At 46.4% G+C, this 18,760-nt stretch overlaps 1 protein-coding gene and 1 pseudogene across 2 annotated transcripts; one reads left to right on the forward strand and one right to left on the reverse strand.

Moving 5' to 3' along the window:
• The first annotated feature begins 12,681 nt into the window (after window positions 1–12,681).
• On the forward strand, window positions 12,682–14,531 carry LOC116623466 (interferon lambda-1-like). Of its 2 annotated transcripts, none has more exons than XM_032390682.1 (5): window positions 12,682–12,865; window positions 13,105–13,176; window positions 13,992–14,141; window positions 14,247–14,324; window positions 14,417–14,531. In XM_032390682.1, exons 1-5 carry the CDS (start codon window positions 12,695–12,697, stop codon window positions 14,513–14,515), a joined length of 570 nt encoding a protein of 189 aa, XP_032246573.1. In that variant the 5' UTR covers window positions 12,682–12,694; the 3' UTR covers window positions 14,516–14,531. The 2 variants fall into 2 exon arrangements, with proteins under 2 accessions (XP_032246573.1, XP_032246572.1); XM_032390681.1 differs by having other exon boundaries at window positions 12,695–12,865; window positions 13,992–14,135; window positions 14,241–14,324; window positions 14,417–14,515.
• A 1,144-nt stretch (window positions 14,532–15,675) lies between these two features.
• LOC116623485 lies at window positions 15,676–15,799 on the reverse strand (annotated as a pseudogene).
• Window positions 15,800–18,760: the final 2,961 nt, after the last annotated feature.

Consider the following 18,760-nt stretch of genomic DNA (forward strand, 5'->3'; position numbering starts at 1 on the left):
GGTCCTGACTATCAGAGGTTCTAAGTAGCAGGGATGGGGCTTCCCCCCTCCCAGAGAGGCCCTTGTGGGGCAGTTAGGGATTATCCTAGGTTTTAGCTTCATAATCTGCCTTTCTGCCCTCTCCAAGAATCCATGAGCCTCTCGATGTCCTTATCACATGTCTTGGCTCAAACTAGCCAGTGTGGATCCTGTTGTTTGCAACTAAGAGCCTTGACACAGGGAGAAAGGAGCTTGTTCAAGAGACAAAAATGAGGCCATCTGGTAGAGAAGTGGGGCGAACAGGGAGATGATGTTAGAAGGCCTGGAGGGGCTAGCTCTCAAAGGGCTTTGTTAGGCATGACAGGTGATTTGAACAGAGGGGAGATATCATCTCTGGCTGTATGTGGACAGTCACAGACGGGAAGAGGGAGGGGATCAGGGAGGGGGCTGCTGTGATTGCCTGGGCAGGAAGTGACCACAGACAGGGCAGGATGGGGGTGAGAAGAGGATCAGAAGTGGGTGAATTTGGAGACATTTTAGAAGTACAGCCAGCAGGATTTGCTGATGAATGTGTGGGAGACAGACAGACAGACAGAGTGACAGAGACAAAGAAAGGGAGAAAAAGAGGGAAAGAGAGAGAGGTCAAAGGTGACTTGACAGTTGCAATGAAACCTCAATTCATCAACAGGAAAAGGAGAACAATACCGGAGAAGGTCATCCTGAGGAGTCTGTATAATGAAGGGTATAAAGCATTTTGCACATTTCATGTACCACTGTCATCCTTATTTACTATGGGGTGTGTTTGGGACGATTCATGCAAACCCATCATCTTTGTCCTGGAACCACCAAAACCCTCCATGTGTCCCCTAAGATTCCAAGAAAGGCCTCCACCATGCTCCAATTTCTTCAAAAACATCTGCCCTTACTCTGTGCCCCTTACAAGGAAAATAGGGCCTGGACTCAGGGAAACTACCCCCCCCCCCCCCCCCCCCCCGCCAAACTCCATGGGTTCTAAGGATTTACCAGTCCAGGAGTCTCTTTCCAAAAGACTTCCAGGCTCCCTGCTCTAGCTTCCTTTCTGTTTCTCTTTCAAATTCAATCTCTCATCTGTCACCTCCTGGCCACTGCCCACCTGGCCTCCCCAGTCCTGCCCAAACCCTGCCTGCAAGTTTTAAATTCAGATGGTGCAGTTGCTTCACTTATTTAAACTGGATTGTCCCTCCAGCCAATCCAGTGGTTCATGGGTTTTGCTTGCTTAACAATCCCCTGGGGAATTCTAAAGCGACCAATGTCTAAGACCAGAGATTCCCCTGGTCTTAATGATTACACTCTATCAATGGGTCTCAAACTTTAATGGCCATTGGAATCAGCTGGAAGTCTTGCTAATACATAGATTGCTGGACCCTAGAATTGCTGATTCTGTAGTTCAGACAATGGGCATTTCTGACAAGTTCCCAGGTGAAGCTGATGCTGCTGGCCCAAGGATCACAATTTGAGAACAGCTGCTCTACACCAAGAGGCGGTTAAAACTCTTGCTTCTGAGAGTGTGATCCACAGACCATTGGCATCACCTTGGGAGAGTGTTAGAAATGCAGAATCTCAGGCCCTGTCCCTGACCTATTAATCAGAAATCTGCATTTTACCAAAAGCCTCAGGTGATTCATACACGTGTTAAAAGTTTAAGGAGCATTGAATTCAATCCCAGTTCTGCCTATTATTAACTGTGAGATTTGGAAGTGTCTTCTTGAAGTCTCAGTTTCCTCATCTATAAAATGGGGGTAATAGTAATTGCTACCTCATAAGATCATAGTAAGCATTAAATGAGTTAACGCAAATACAGTGCTTGGCATAGGATATGCACCAAATAAATGGTTATTATTACTGTCAGCTCTTGTCAGCTCCCCCAAGTGTTTCTAATATGCAGCCAAAAATGAGAAACACTGAGCAAGGCCAAAACCTGCCCCTTGGGGCCCCAGGAGCCATGGAGATGTAGATAAAAGACTGGAAACAGACTAAAATGGAGATGCAGACACCAAGCTAGGGACCAGAGCCCGAAAACAGCAGCAAAGCACCACAGACTGCAGCCCAAGAAATCAAAAGCTGAACCCAAACAGGGAGACTGAGACTCCAAGAGAATCACAGACATAGAAAAGAAGTAGCAACCATTTCCACAGCCAGAAATTAGAGGCAAAGCTAGGTGAGGTTGACTTCCCTCCCCTGATCAACTATCCATCTATCCATCCATCTATCCACCCATCCATCCATCCATCCATCCACCCATCCATTCATCTACCCATCCATCCATCCATTCACCATCCATCCATCCACACATCCATCATCCATCCACCCATCCATCCATCCATCATCTGCCCCAATCCATGGCCCAGTCCTGCTTCCCCTCTCCCTGCCATGTCCTATCTCTTCAGCCCATCCATCCAACAGGTAGGACCACAGGTCCAGTCCTGGTCTTGGTGACACCCTCAAGAGCCCACAAACCTGGGGAGAGGCTGTTGTATTGTGAGGATCTCATCACCAGGCATCCAAGAGAATGTGCAACCACCTTTGCAAATCTCCCCCATGGGGGTTAAGAAGGCAAGCTCTGGAATCAGGCAGACCAGTCTTTGAATCTAACTCCACCACCTACCAACTTCGAGGCCTGAAACAGATTACTTCTCTGCGCCTCAGTTTCTTCCTCTGGAAAGTGGGACATATTTTTTAAAAGATTTTATTTATTTGTTTATTGAGACAGTGAGAGTGGGAGGGAGAGAGAGAGAGAATCTAAAGCAGACTGCACTGAGCGCAGAGCCCAACGTGGGGCTTTACCCCATGGACTGTGAGATCATGACCTGAGCCAAAACCAAGAGTCAGATGTTTAACTGACTGAGCCTCCCAGGTGCGCCGAAAGTGGGACATATTTAGAACAGTGGCTAGTATAGGGTAAGCATTCGAATGTAGCCATGATGGCTTATGATTTCCCATCTGTCCTGCTAAAGGCTCACTTCCAACACTCCCACTCCAGGCATGCCTCTCTCTGGTCCTCTGTGGACTCACTTTCCTTCATTGAGAGATAACAGTGGTAGCTCTTACTATTGAGGTCCGCCCTCCATCGATCATGCTGTGGACTGAGACCCCTGCCCTGCCACTGTCCTCAACACCACTCCATGCTGAGGGACCAAAACAGTAAACACTTGGTCATCCTTGGCACAGAGTAGGGGCTCATTAATATTTGATGAGAGAATGGATGAGAGAATTCTTAGGTACTTAGTAGACCATGGTTCCTGCCCCTCCACGGGACATGAAACTGGGTACTGCTACAGCAATTGAGGAGCTGGGGGACCTTAAAGGATACATGTGAGGGTACATAGGTACATGTGAGGGGCAAACTGAGCCGGACAGTGGGGTCAGGTGAAGGGAGACAGGTGATTGGTGAGAAAGAGACCCACAAGGTCAGGTTGAAGAGAGACCTAAGGGGAAGTACTTGAGTGGTCCAGGTGGCAGACACAGGCAAGGAGCAAGTCAGAGAGAAGGAGCGGAGTCCAATGGGAGTCTTAGCTCTCCTGCCTCACCTGGCCATGTCATCTGGCTCTCCTCACCAGTCTCTCTAACCTGTCTGCCTTCACCTCTCTCCCTCCCCTAGCTTCCCTACAATTCTCTCAGTCACCTGTCCCAACACCCAGCTCTCCACCACCCACCCCGCACTTAACCTTCTCACCTGTTCTTTTTTTTTTTTTAAAGATTTTATTTATTTATTTGAGACAGAGAATGAGAGAGAGAGAGCACATGAGAGGGGGGAGGGTCAGAGGGAGAAGCAGGCTCCCCGCCGAGCAGGGAGCCCGATGCGGGACTCGATTCAGGGACTCCAGGATCATGACCTGAGCCGAAGGCAGTCGCTTAACCAACTGAGCCACCCAGGCGCCCGTCCTTCTCACCTGTTCTTATCCAGCCATCCCTCCCTTCACCGGCCTTGCCGCCCTGTCCCCTCCTCAGTCACTCCTCACAGATCTCCCCCTTCATCTTGGATCCTCCACCTCTGTTTTTCTAATCTGTCCACCTTCACTTATTCTCCATTTGTCTTTTCTCTCATATCCTTTTTGCTGACAGGGGCTGCCTGTTTCCCACCCAGGACCGCTCAGTGGTTCTCAGAGCTTCTGAGTGCCCTGGGGTGAGGTCAGGGCTGTGGACCTCAGAGCGGGGAAGGGACTTGGGAGGCAGCAGGATGTCTCAGACCTGCATGGAAGAGATGGGCAAGAGGCAGGAAGGAGGATATAGAAAAGGCTGCGTAGGAGATGGAGGTCCCCTGGGATTGGGATCTGGGGGTGGAATCTGAGGTTCTGCAGCAAAAGCTGAAAGCTGGTGGAGCCAGTCCACCTCCTCTACCCTTAGGTGACCCAGAGTGTCCCTTTCTGCCCATGTCCCACCCTCTGCCCTTGAGGATACACCCCTGTGTTTTCTCCCAGGGTCCTCCCGCCCCGACGTTGCAGTGGGGGTCCTGACAGACACATCAGAGAATCCAAGGTGAGGGGTGGGCGGTGGAAGTGGGACTGAGACCCCACTCAGGGTCCCCTGATGCAGCTCTTTCCACCCCCACCTGGAATCCGTGCCCTTTATTCCTTCACCCAGACCTACCCAGACCGCCCAGGACAAGTTTGGCCATTTTCAGGACCACTGCAAAGCAAGAAAGGCAAATTGCAGAAAAATGTATTCCATATGATTGACACCACTTTTGTAAAAGTAACAACAAGAATATGTGCCATGAACCTGCATTTGCTCTAAGTATAGGGAAAGCGGTGAATTAACAATGGTTATCTTTGCGGGTTTGAGTAGGAAAGGAAGGGGTGGAGAGGGAGGTAATAAAGAAAGGGGAATAATAGAAGCTGAATGGAAAAATAATCATGGGATCAATTTTTTTCTTTTAGTACATTTTTATCAACTTTAAATTTTTTTTATTTTAAAATACTAAAAACTTACAAGAAGTTGTAAAAATACTGCAGAGAAGTTTCCCGTAACCATCATTACATAACTATAGCACACTCTCAAACTAGGAAACTGACGTTGTCACAATACTATTAACTAGATTACAGACCTTACTGGGACTTCAGCTTTCGAATACGTTCATTTCTTTTTGTCTGTCTTTGTGTATGATTCAGTGACATTTCATCACATGTATAAATAAACACCACAATCAAAATACAGAGTTGTCTCCTCACACCAAAGAAACACCCAAGGACCACCCCTTTACAGTCACACCATCGTCCCTCTGCTGTTACCCTCCCGACCTGTTCTTCAACTTTTGTCATTGCAAGAATGTGATATAAATGGAATTATATATCATGTAACCTTTTGAGACTGGTTTTCTTCACTCAGCACAATGTTCTGAGAAGCCATCCAACTTGTGTGCCTCACTAGTTCCTTCCCTTTTTTGCTGAGTAAATACTATTCCATCGTACAAATGCGCCAATAATGGGATATTTAACTGTTCACCTGTTGAAGGGCATGTGGATTGTTTCCAGCTTGAGGTTACTACAAATTACTAATATTAAATAGTTTAGCTAGTACTAATACTTTAAGGGGCTATTAAAAGTGCCATAAGGAGCACCTGGTTGGCTTAGTCGGAAGAATATGCGACTCTTGATCTCAGGGTCATGAGTTCAAGCCCCATATTGGACGTGGAGCCTACTTTAAAAAAAAGAGGGGCCATGAATATTCATATCAGATTTTTGTGTCAACACATTTTTATTCCTCCAGGATAAAATGCCCCTGAGTGTGATCATGGAGTCATGCAGTGTAAGTGTATGTTTAACTTTTTAAGAAACTGCCAACTGTTTTTCTAGAGTGGCTGTGCCATTTTACACTCCCACCAGCAACACATGAGAGTTCCAGTTTCTTCAAATCCTCACCAGCATTTGGTCTAATCAGTATTATTATAATTAGCCATACTAATAGGTGTATAGTGGTTGCTCGTCATTTAATCTGCATTTCCCTAATGGTAAGCAATACTGACATCTTTTCTTGTGTTCATATGCCATCTGAATATTCTTTTTAGTGAAATGTCAATGTCTTCTGCCAATTTTCTAATTGGATTTTTGGATTTTTTTAATTGATGGGTTTTGACAGTTTTTTTTTTTTAAGATTTATTTATTTTTAGAGAGAGAGAGAGTGAGCATGAGTAGGAGGGAGAGAATCTCAAGCAGACTCCACACTGAGTGTGGAGCCCTACATGGGGCTCAATCCCACAACCCTGAGATCACCACCTGAGAGGAAACCAAGAATCAGAAGCTTAACCAACTGTGTCACCCAGGTGCTCCCTTGAGAGTTTTAAAAAATATTCTAGATACCAGTCCTTGTCAGATATATGGTTTGCTAATATTTTCTTCCAGTCAGTTACTTATTTTCTTGTCCTGTTAACAGTCTTTCACAGAGTAAGTTTTTAATTTTGATAAAGTCCAATTGATCTTTTTTTGTTTTTTTAAAGGATTATGCTTTGCATGTCAAGTCTAAGAATTCTGCCTAAGCTACATATAGACCATTTACATTTAATGTAATTTTTAAAAGATTTTATTTTATTTTATTTTTGAGAGAGAGAGAGTGCGCATGAGTGGGGGGCAGGGCAGAGGGAGAGGGAAATAGAGAACCTCAAGCAGGCTCCACGCTCAGCGCAGAGCCTGACAGGGGGCTTGATCTCACAACCCTGAGATCATAACCTGAGCTAAAATCAAGAGTCAGACACTTAACCAAGTGAGCCACCAGGCACCCCCTACATTTAATGTAATTATTAATATGGTAATACTGAAGTCTGCCATCTTTTTTCTGTTCTTTCTATTTTTCAATATTTGCTTTCCTTTCTCCTGCCTTCCTGTGAATTACTTGAACATTTTTTAGTGTTTCATTTTGCTTTATCCGTGGTGATTTTGCATAGATTTCTTTGTGTAGCTTTTTTTAGTGGTTGCTCTAGGATTTCAATATACATATAAATATAACATCACGGTGTTTTACTATTGACATTTTTCCACCTCAAATGAAATGCAGAAATATTACTATTTAGGTCCCTTTACCCTCTCTGCTTTATAAATACGTAAGTATCTTAAATATCTTTTTAAATACATTGAGAATAACATCAGAGAGCAGTATACTTTGCTTTCAAATATCCAACATTATTTTTAAAACTTTCAAGGAGGATAGTCTATTATATTTACCTACATACTTACCCATTCTATACGCCTTTCTTAATTTCTGATATTCTAGGTTTCCTTTGGTCTTCATTTTCTTTCTGTTTGAAGAATATCAGTAATTCTCTCAATACAGATCTGCCGGTAACAAGTTTTCTTAGTTTTCTTCACTTAAAAATGCCTTTATTTCACCTTCTTTCCTAAAGAATATTTTCACTGGATAAAGCAGTCTGGATTGACAGTTCTTTTCTTTCAGCATTTGAAAAATGTGCTACTTTCTCCTGGCCTCCATGGATTCTGAAGAGAAATCTGCTGTCAGTCAAATTATTGTTCCCCTATAAAGTGTAATGTGTCATTTCTCTTTGGCTTTCTTTCTTTCTTTTTCTTTCTTTCTTTCTTTTTTTTTTTAAGATTTTATTTATTTATTTGAGAGAGAGAGAATGAGAGAGATAGAGTGCATGAGAGGGGGTAAGGTCAGAGGGAGAGGCAGACCTCCCACTGAGGAGGGAGCCCGATGCGGGACTCGATCCTGAGACTCCAGGATCATGACCTGAGCCGAAGGCAGTGGCTTAACCAACTGAGCGACCCAGGTGCCTTTCTTTCTTTTCTTTCTTTTTCTTTCTTTCTTTCTTTCTTTCTTTCTTTCTTTCTTTCTTTCTTTTTCTTTCTTTCTTTCTTTCTTTCTTTCTTCTTTCTTTCTTTCTTTCTTTCCTTTCTTTCTTCTTTCTTTTTCTTCTCTTTCTTCTTTCTTTTCTTTTCCTCCTTCCTTCCTTCCTTCCTACTTTCCTCCCTCCCTTCCTTCCTTCCTTCCTTGCTTTCTTGCTTTCTTTCTTCAGAGGGGAGGGGTTCAGTCCTTCTTGACTGCTGCTTTCCTCATGGCTGCCAGGACATTGCTCAGCTCCTCTCCCTTTCTCTTGGCATGGATGTGTGTCTCCACCCTTTTCTCGATGAAATTAAGACAGGCTTGTCCTTGGAGATCTTGCGCAGCTCCATGGCACGTCACTCATATAGGGAGAAGCCGCACACCTCTCAGATCACGTCCTGCACGAACATGGTGTGCTTCGTGGTGCGCCCGCGGCGGCGGCCGTGCCTCGGCTTGCTCATGTTCTTAGTCACCTTGCGTCCGTTGTTGAGGTCCCTGCCATCGGGTAGCGCGGAGATGTGGCTCCTCCTCCTCAGTGGCTCCTACGGTGGAACGCTGGTTACTGTCAAGATTCTTTGTCCTTAGTTTTCAGAAGTTTGACTATGATGTGCCTGGATATGGCTTTCTTTGCTTTATCCTTTCTGGGATTTACTCAGCTTCTTGAATCTGTAGACTTAGATAGTTTACCAAATACGCAATAGTTCAGCCATTATTTCTTCAAATATTTTTTTTCAGACTGAAGTTTCTTTCTGTTTTTCTCCTGGAACTTCAATGATGTGAATATTAGATCATTTGTTATTGTCCCAAAAGTCCCCGAAGCTCCTTTTATCTCAATAGGTACCTTTTAATTAAAAAAAAAAAATTTACTTCTCTTTTGTGTAGACTTCAATCTATTTACTCTTTGTTGTTCAGAGTGGATAATTTATTTTATTTTCTTTTTTAAGATTTTTATTTGTTTATTTGAGAGAGAGAGAAAGAGCACGAAGGGGGGGAGGGGTAGAGGGAGAGAGAATCTCAGGCAGACTCCTCACTGAGCAGGGAACCCTAGGCAGGGCTGGATCTCACAACCCTGAGATCATGACCTGAGCCAAAATCAAGAATTGGACACTTAACCGACTGAGCCACCCAGATGCCCCGAGACTCTATATTTTTTTATTTGTTTCAAGAGGGTTCATGAGTGCTCCTTGAAGCATTTTTACAAGTTACTTTAAAATTCTTGTCAGACAGTTCCAATATCTGTGTCATCTTGGTGTTGGCATCTACTTATTGGCTTTTCCCGTTCTATTTAAGATTTTCCTGATGCTTGAAATATGGAGTACAATGAATTATTTTCTCTTGTACCCTGGACGTTTAGGGTATTATGAGACTATAATTCCATTTTAAAAGTGTTACTGCCAGGGCAATAATCAGAGCTCTGTTTACACATCTTTGCACAGTGGCTGAATCACAGTTTTTGGAGTTTTGGATAATTTGTTATATAGTTATTATAATGAGAGAGAGAAGATAGAGACAGAGACAGAGAGATCCATTTGTATATAAAAGGGGAGATTGTATATGTATGAATATATGTGTGCATATATAATTATTTTATGCTCTGGGCCCCAGAGGCATGGGAGCAATAGAGTAAAATGGCTTTAGGGCTCTTGATGGAGTGGGAATTGATGGTGATAGAGCCCCAACCATAATTTGGGGGAACAGAGAGCTGGGCTGAACGTCTGAGATGGCTCATCCACATGGCTGGCAGTTGACACCTAATGAGGGTGGGAGTATGGTGGTCACAAGGTGGTCATCCTTCTCACACAGCAGCTAGCCTTCCCCTTGAGTGAGGGTCTCAAGAGAACCAACCAAGCTGGCCTTTTCTGACTTAACCTCAGAGGTCATGCAGCACCAATGGTTACACATGAGCTACTAAGGCCAGCCCAGATTCAAGGGAAGGGGACAGAATCACTTCAAAGACTTTGAAGACATGTTTTAAAACTACTACAGTCCTCCTTCTGGCTACAAAGTATTTACATTCTTTCCACATGCAAAATTCACTCTTCCTACAACCTCAGAACTCTCATCTATTTTGCATCAGGCTCATAGTCAAGGTCCACAGCCTCACCAACTAGATCAAAGCCAGGTGTTGGGGCACCTGGGTGGCTCAGTTGTTAAGCATCTGCCTTCAGCTCAGGTCATGATCCCAGGGTCCTGGGATCGAGTCCCACGTAGGGCTCCCTGCTCAGCGGGAAGACTTCTCCCTCTCCCACTCCCCCTGCTTGTATTCCTGCTCTCACTATCTCTCTCTGTCAAATAAATAAATAAAATCTTAAAAAAAAAAAAAAACCCAGGTGTTGAGGAGGTCCCATTATTGCCAGAATACTAGAACTCTGGAGCACTTCCAGAGCGAGGGAAGCAGTTGCAACTATCTGGGAAAGCAATAGACGAATATTTAGGACCACACTGCCTGTTATGGTAGCCATCAGCCACATACATCAATTAAATTTAAATTAAAGAGAAATGAAGGACACCTGGGTGGCTCAATCAGTTGGGCATTGGACTGTTGATTTGGGCTTGGGACATGATGGCTGTGGGATAGAGCCCTGCCTTGGGCTCCACCCTCCAGTCGGCTTGAGATTCTTTCTCCCTCTCCGTCTGCCCCTCCCCCTGCTCACATGCGAGCTCTCTCTCAAATAAATAAATAAATAAAATCTTTAATTAATTAATTAATTAATTAAAGAAAAATGAAAAAAAAAACCCTGAAAATTCAATTCTTCCATTGCACTAGCTAAATTTTAAGCACTCAATAGCTCCATGTGGCTAGTGGTTACTGTATTGGACAGCACAGACATAGAACACTTCCAACCTTGCAGAAAGTTCTATCGAACAGTGCTAACTAGACAATATAATTTCAGGTATACTCTGTGCCCCAGAAATCCTACTTTGAATATATGTCTTAATCTGGAGTCTCCCAAAAGCATAGCCTGAGTCAAGGGGACAGGTGGTTTATTTGGGAGGTATCCTCAGGAAACGCAGGTGAGCAGGGAAATTGGGACCGGAGGAGAAAGAAGGTAAAGATGGTGCAGAGTCCAGACTACAGGGAGGCAAGTGAGGCACCAGGGCGCTTGCCTAAACCTGAGAGTGAGTGCCTCCTTAAAGTTTACACCCCAGCCACCTTGCTTCCCCACCCTAGTCCCAGCCGTGAAAGGGTAATTGCTGTGAGCAACTAACTAGGGCTCATACCTACCAGGTGGGGACCCTCTAAGGACTTGAGGAGTCATGCAAAACACACCTTAGAATCAACCCACGGAGGAAAAGAGAAGCAAGAGCATTTATTCACTGGTTCCCAACCCTCTCTGGGGGAAGATTGTCCCTGGGGGAATTAATCCTGACACTTCCAGTGTGTTCTGCAGGCAGACAGGAGAAAGACCTCAGATGGAGAAGAAAGATACAGGCATATGAGATGGGAAGCTGTCAGGGTGTTCACGAACTGCCCACCAGATCTACGAGTGAGTGAAAAAATGAGCTGAGGGGATATGGTGGTGGGGCACCAGCTGGGGTGCTATGGTATATCCTAGAAAACCTCCCACAGAGGGTTATGTATGAGCCCTATGGTGATGGGGAGCTAAAGACAACCTAAGTGTCCATCACTGGGGGAGTAGATAAGTCAAAGTGCTGCATGGAATACAATGCAGCAGTTACAGAGAACTTGGTGTTCTCCACTATATGGAGAGATCTCCATAATATAAGTTTAAAAAAAAAAAAAAAGGAAGAGCTAGAACAAAATTTATAGCACAATCCCATTTATGCAGATTAGAAATACATATACACACACAAAATCACAAATTATAAAGATACATCTTTGCAGCTATATATCAAGTGCATTAACGTGGGTATACCTGCAGGTGGGTGGGGTGGGAGTGGGGATGGGGTACGGGGGGACCTTAGAGAGTCTTTCATGGGCCAATTGTGATTCTATGTTATGATCTGAAGAGTATGATTAATAACTCTCTGCACCTAAGGGCCAAGAAAAAAAAATAAAGGAATGAAAAATATAAAGTGCCTGCACATCAAAGCAATTCCCTACATGCTACACAATTATTATTACCATGGGGGGTGATGATAACAAAGCAACCAGACTCCGTCTGCCTTCTGAAAGCCCTCCTCACTGCCTTCTCCCCAGGCAGCCCCTCCAGTCCCCAGTAAGTTCTCTTGCCCCAGCGAATGAGGAGGTCCCTACCCTTTCATGCTACCTAGAGGGAGAGACAGGAGAACGGGTTGACTGTGACTCCCAAAGGTTCTCATCTTCTCTGGCTGTATATATAGAATAGGGGGTAAGCGCATAAGACTCCATTCAAACCCCAGCTCTGCCATTAACCAGCTGTGGGACCTTCAGCAAGTCATTTTTCCTTCCTGTGGCTCAGTTTTCTCGCTGGTAAAATGGGGACAAGCATAAAAGTAACAACTCACAGGAATGTTCAGAGCATAAAATGAGTTCCCAGAACACGCTTAAACCGACAGGGGAAGCTCCTCTCTCGCGTCCAAGCAGCCTCACCGCACACATCCTGCCCTAGTCCCTGCCCTGCTGCGACCGCTTCCTATCCCTCTACCTGCCTTGGCCGCAATCAGTGGATTCCCAAAATTCCAGGAACTCCTGAACTAGGTCAGGGACTCCTTAGTCTTCGTCCTGGGATCGAATTTCAGTTTCTCTTTCCTTCTTGACAGAGCTCTGGGCTCATCTGGCCCCACCCACACCTGTGAGCTCACCTGACTCCGCACGGGGCTCCACCCACTCACGCCTTTCAAGTCATTGTGAAAATCGCAATTTCCATTTGCCTTTTCACTTTACACACATCAGCCGGGATTGCTCATTTAGCCTGGCTAAAAAGTGGAGCCATGCAGCCAGGGAAGCAGTTGCGATTTGACCATGGCCACGGTGTGGGTCCTGGTGCTGGTGACTGCAGGGCTGAGCTTGGCCAGAGCTGGCCCTGTCCCCACGTCCAAGCCCACCACAACCTGGAAGCGCTGTGACATTGGCAGGTTCAAATCTCTGTCACCAAGGGAGCGGGAGGCCTTCAAGAAGGCCAAGGATGCCTTGGTGAGTCCCCATTGTTGTGGATTAACCTCTACTCTTGCTTTGGCCCAGCTGCTGCCTGGCTATAGTGGGCTAACCTCCCATCCTCCTGCTATGGGCTAGCCTCTAGCTTTTCAGCTATGGTTAACCTCTGTCCTTTCTGCTATGGATTAAACTCAAGCCCTCCTGCGAGGTCAACCTTGCGGCTATGGGCTAGCCTCTGGCCCTCCTACTGTAGGCTAATCTCTGCTCTTACTCTCTAGGAAAATTCACTAAAAAACTGGAGTTGCAGCTCCCGCCTCTTCCCTAAAAACCGGGACCTGAACCAGCTGCAGGTGAGTTGGAAGTGAGGCCACCCTTACCCTCACCTGGCCCCTCTCCCTCACTCCTAAAGTGGCCCCTCACCTCCTTTGTCTCACCTGTCCTCCCCTCTGTCTGGTCTCTCCTCACCTGTCCTGGGCCCCCGTCCTTCCTCAACTGCTCCCCTGACCCCATCCCTCCCTTAGGTCCCTTTCGATCACCTCTCTGCCTGTCCCCACATCCCTATCTCTTTCACCTGTCCCCATCACTCTTACCTAATTCCTTCTCATTTCTCCTTTTTTCTCTCTCCCGGGTCTATCTCCCACCCAAGCCCCTTGCCCTGGCCAGTTTGTCACTGTCTACTCTCAGGGCTGATTCCTTCCTCCCCTATCACCTGTTCTCCTCACCACTGACTCTGCCTTGTGTCCCCCATCATCTTTCTTCCAGTGCTCTTTCCCAGAGTCCGTGTCTCCTTCCTTCACCTTGATCACCTGTGCATCCAACTGCCCCTCTCCACCTGCTTCCCTAACCTGACTCTGTTCACCCAACCCCATCCCGTCTCTCCAAACTTCTGTGACCCCCACGAGCCACCTTTCACTTGTCCCACTTCACTCTTTCACCTGTATCTTCCCTTAGGTTTCCCCATCACCTGTATCCTTCATCTGCATCCTTCCTCACGCGTTCCCTTCTCCTGTCTCCCTCCCACCTGACCCATCACCTGCCCCCATCCTGTGTCTCGTATCACCTGCCCTCCTTCCCTGCACTCCCGACCTGTCCCCACTTAACTGGGCCTTCTTGCCTACGCTTCCTTACCTTTCCACCTCGCCTGTTCTTTCTCACCTCTCCTCAGGTGTGGGAGCGCCCTGTAGCCTTGGAGGCTGAGCTGGCCTTGACCCTGAAGGTCCTGGAGACCATGGCTGACAGGTCCCAGGGGGGCATCCTGGACCAGCCCCTTCACACGCTGCGCCACATCCACTCCGAGCTCCAGGCCTGTGTGAGTGCTCGGGGCACCTGGGCCCCGTCTGTGGGTTCTGGGCTTAGGGGACCTCACCTCTCCGTCCCAGGCCCTGCCTCACACACCACCCTCCTCTGCCATCAGGTCAAGGCTCAGCCCACAGCAGGCCCCCAGCCCCGAGGCCGCCTCCACCACTGGCTGCACCAGCTCCACAAGGCCTCAAAGAAGGTGAGTGACTCGAGACGGGGATGGATGCCCGGGCCCTGGGTAAGGGAGGAGGCTGATGCCTGGGCAATGGCAACCATGTTTCCCTTTCACAGGAGTCTCAAGGCTGCCTCGAGGCCTCTGTCCTGTTCAACCTCTTCCGCCTCCTCAAAAAGGACCTGGAATGTGTCGCCAGTGGAGACCTGTGTGTCTAGGACCTGGACCCACCCCCAGCCCATCTGGGACCCCAGACCTTATTTATGCACTAAGCCCCAGCCCTGCCTTAAGTTATTTCCTCTCGCCCCTTATTTATGAAGCTTTAGCGCTGACCTAGACCCAAAAGTAATGCTTGTTTTTCTACTTTTATACAATATGCGCAAATAAACAGGAAGAAATTGGAACCTTCTGTGATAACTGAATCCTTGGGTATGTGTATGATTGTGAGTCTGTGACTGAGGGTGGTTGTCTAAGAGGTGTAGGTAAAATGTGTAACTGGTTGTGTATATTGTGTGTGCTTGATTTCTGCGACCATGTGCGTGTATGGATTTAAGTGAGTGTCTGCCTGAGCCTGGGTCTGACCGAAGATACATAACGGCAAGTTCATGGCCATGTGTGTGCTGTTCTGTGTGCATGTACACACATGTTTATATGTCTCTCTGTCTATCCCTGTCCATGTGAACTGGATATCTCTCTGTTCCATGGGTACCTAGGACAGATAGAGGTCTAATCAAGATGCTTTATCCTGTAATGAGTATCAGAAACCCAACTCAAATGGGGAAAGTAAAAATGAGTTTATTATCACGCGTAACAAAAAGTCAGCTGGCAGGGCTGTTCTAGGACTGGTTAATTCATTATTCAGTAATGTCTTTGGGAACCAAATTCTGTCCATCTCTGTTGGCTGATTCTTACTCTGGCTACCTCATGGCCTCAAGATGGCAGCCACAGCTCCAGCTGTCACAACTAACCACCTCAAACTTAATGGAGTAAAATGACAATTTTATCCTGCTCACAGATTCTGTGGGTCATGAATTTGGACAAGGCTCAATGTGGATAGCTTGCCTCTGCTCCATAGTGTCTGAGGCCCTAACTCTCCTTCCATAGGTTTTGTTTTGTTTTGTTTTTTTAGATTTATTTATTTATTTTGAGAGAGAGAGAGAGCATGAGTTGGGGGGAGGGGCAGAGGGAGGAGAGAAGCAGACTCCCCGCTGAGTGGGGAGCCCAGCTTGGGGCTCGCTCCCATGACCCCCAAGATCACAACCTGAGCTGAGTTCAGGAGTCAGATGCTTAACCGACTGAACCACCTGAGCACCCCTTCTTCCACAGTTTTTATTTATTTTTTATTTTTTTTCCTTTTGCACCATTAGTATTACCCGCAAGGGGGTGCACTGTTCCTGGAAGTACTGCAATACCAGGTCGATGCCTGGAGTGGACGGAGCAAGCTCCTATTCCATCTCCCTGCTCCACAAATCCATTTATATTCCACAGTTTTTAAAAGCAAGGAAAACTGGGGTGCCTGGGTGGTGCAGTCGGTTAAGCCACCGACTCTTGACTTTGGCTCAGGTTGCAATCTCTGGGTTGTGGGATCCAGCCCTGCTTCAGGCTCCTTACTCCCTTCGGAGTCTGCTTGGGATTCTCTCTCTCCCTCTCCCTCTGCCCCTCCCCCTGCTTGCCTGCACTTGATTGAGAGAGAAAGAGAGAGAAATCACGGGTGGGGGATAGGAGCAGAAGGAGAAGCAGACTCCCCGCTGAGCAGAGAGCCCGACGTGGGGCTCAATCCCAGGATCTTGAGATCATGACCTGAGCAGGAGGCAGACGTTTAACCGACTAAGCCACCCAGGCGCCCCAATAAATAAAATATTTTTTAAAAATAAATAAAATAGAAGCAAAGAAAACCTTCCAGAAAAACTCCCTATTGGATGTGCGTGCTTGTCTCATTGGCTAGAATTTAGCCACATGCCTAAGCCTAAAGCAATCAGTGGCAAGGAAGATGTAAGTTGCTTAGCCCATGGCATGAATTTCTTTCCCCTTTGCCTGACACCTGCTTCTTGGGATTCCCTTGCAGTTTGAAAGCCATCCAACTGAAGGGCTTCTTAAATTAATTAATTTATGTAAGGAATTTAAAACAGTTTCTGGCACAGGTTAAGCCCCACATATGGGTTTGTTGCTGTTACTCTTATTATTTTAGATTTTTTTTTTCTTCCCTGACGCAAGAAAACTCTTCCATGTGTTCCCTTCCTTCCTGCTTAGTTCACTAGTATGAGGTTGTGAGCTCTGGAGCTGTGGTGGCCATTTTGTGACCAAGAGGCAATGAACCTAGAGTATGAAGCTATTCTTCTAAGGAAGGTAGAACTAAAGAGTAGGAAATTGGGTCCTTGGTGATATCAATGAGCCATTGCACCAAACCCCCAAACCTCCTAACTCCAGACTTCTTATTAAATGAGATAACCAAATGTCTTAAGTCATGTTAATTGGGTTTTCTGTCTTTTGCAGCCAGATGTATCCTCACAAATCCATCTCTGTATGCCCAGCATAGAACCTAGAGGAGGTAGTCAATTAATATTTGATAATATGGGGTGCCTGGCTGGTTCAGTTGGTAGAGCATGCACGCAACTCTTGATCTCGGGGTCGTGGGTTCAAGCCCCATGTTGGGCATAGAGCTTACATTATCAAACATATATTTGCTAGTAAACATTTGAATCATGTAGGAGATACCTGAATTCTGGCATACGACCCTCTTCAATAGGCCTGCTGGAATTACAGTTGCAAATCCCTTCTTGGAGATGCCAAGGTCTAACAAAAATTCTTGAACTGGATATATTTTGGTTTGGCCTGTTCATCATCCATTTCTCCTGGTAAAGCTCCTCAATTTTCCTTTGGGGAATAACTCTGTTTTCCTACTTCTTCATTTGGTTGAACGTATGACTCAGGTTGGCTCAGTCAGATCACTCCATCTCCAGAGCACAGAGGCAAGCCCTTTGTCCCCGCTCATGACAACCTCTGCATCCGCTGTTCCCTGTGCCTGGGACATGTCCTACTACTCTCCTGCCACCGTGAAGTCTTCACCTGGCCAGTTCCCATTCATCCCTTATGTCTCAGCTAATACCACCTTCTCCTTGAAAAATCCTTCTGCATGGTGCACTGGGGTTCCTATTGCTTTTATATGCCTAGAAGCTTTCCCATCCTACTTTTCTGGTGACTGTGTAGGGTCAATCATATGAAATTGCCCATGTTCTGCCATTTCTAACCTACAAAACTGGCTATTTCATATGGTTCAACCTAATATTATTTTAGTAACCTCCCCTCCCCCAGGCCACACAACCCAGACCCCCACCTGGCCAATCAACAGTCAGAGCAGGAATGTCATGTGACTCCAGTCAGGCCAATCAGGGCCCTTCCCTGATTTTTTTCTCATTGAGGACTGGAGGAGATTTTGCCATTTTACCTTTGGGGTTATGATGCTAGAAGCATCAAATATGTGTCTGTAAATAAATGGCCATTTGCCCCACCACGTGTTGTTGAAGAGGATGAATCTGAGCTGGGAGAAACAGAGAAATGAGTGACTAAAGTGTCTGGGTGGAATTGAGTCTGGGTTCCGGTCTCTAAGGCCAAATTCCTTGTAGCTTTACCCTTAATTGTCTGCATCCCAGATGTATGAGCCAACAGTGCCCACTTTTGATGCTTAATCCAGGGAAGCTGAGTTCCTGTCACTTGCTACCTAAAGACTCTGAACTAATAAGTGTCCCCTATTAGTTCAGAGGGAACCTCGGGGCAGGGGCAGGCAGCTCTGCTGGGCTCCCAGTCTCCTGAACAGCAATAGGGCTGCGATTGCCCTCAGCTCCAGGAGGGCAGAAACTGAGTCTGTTTTGGTCGCTCCTGGGTCTTCAGTGTCCAGCACAGGGCCAGGCACAGAAGAGATACTCAAACATTCCGCTTAGATGATCCTAAGCCCTCTCTCACCTAGTGTACCTGTTCCTTGGGTTTAGAGCTCTCAATTTTGAAAAACAAGCATAGCATTGGCATTGATAAATACTTCTCTACCAAATGAAGGGGTTACAAGTGAAGGAAGGTGGGTGGAGTGTTATCCAAAGTGCTGACCTGGGGACCATGTTGGCCCCAAACATGCCAGTGGGTGGATGCCAAATTCTGAGATGGCAGTTCCTGATTTTGTTTTGAAGGCACATACACACCACCCCAAAGCTGGGGTCTTCCACGGAAATCAGACCATATACCACCTCTACAGACAATCCTCCACTGGCTTCTCATAGCTCAGAGAATACAACCTGACCCTTGACCCCAGCCCACAAGGCTCTGCAGAATCTGTTCCCTGCTTGCCTCTCCCACCCCCTCCCCTCCCACTCTCCCACTTGCTCCGGTCCAGACATACTACCTCCAAAACACCAAGCACACTCTTTCCTCAGGACCTTTGCATGTGCTATTCACTTTGCCTGGAATGCTTTTCC

Source organism: Phoca vitulina, unplaced genomic scaffold (assembly GCF_004348235.1).
Source record: "Phoca vitulina isolate PV1807 unplaced genomic scaffold, GSC_HSeal_1.0 scaffold58, whole genome shotgun sequence".
In the NCBI taxonomy this organism is placed as follows: Eukaryota; Metazoa; Chordata; class Mammalia; order Carnivora; family Phocidae; genus Phoca; species Phoca vitulina.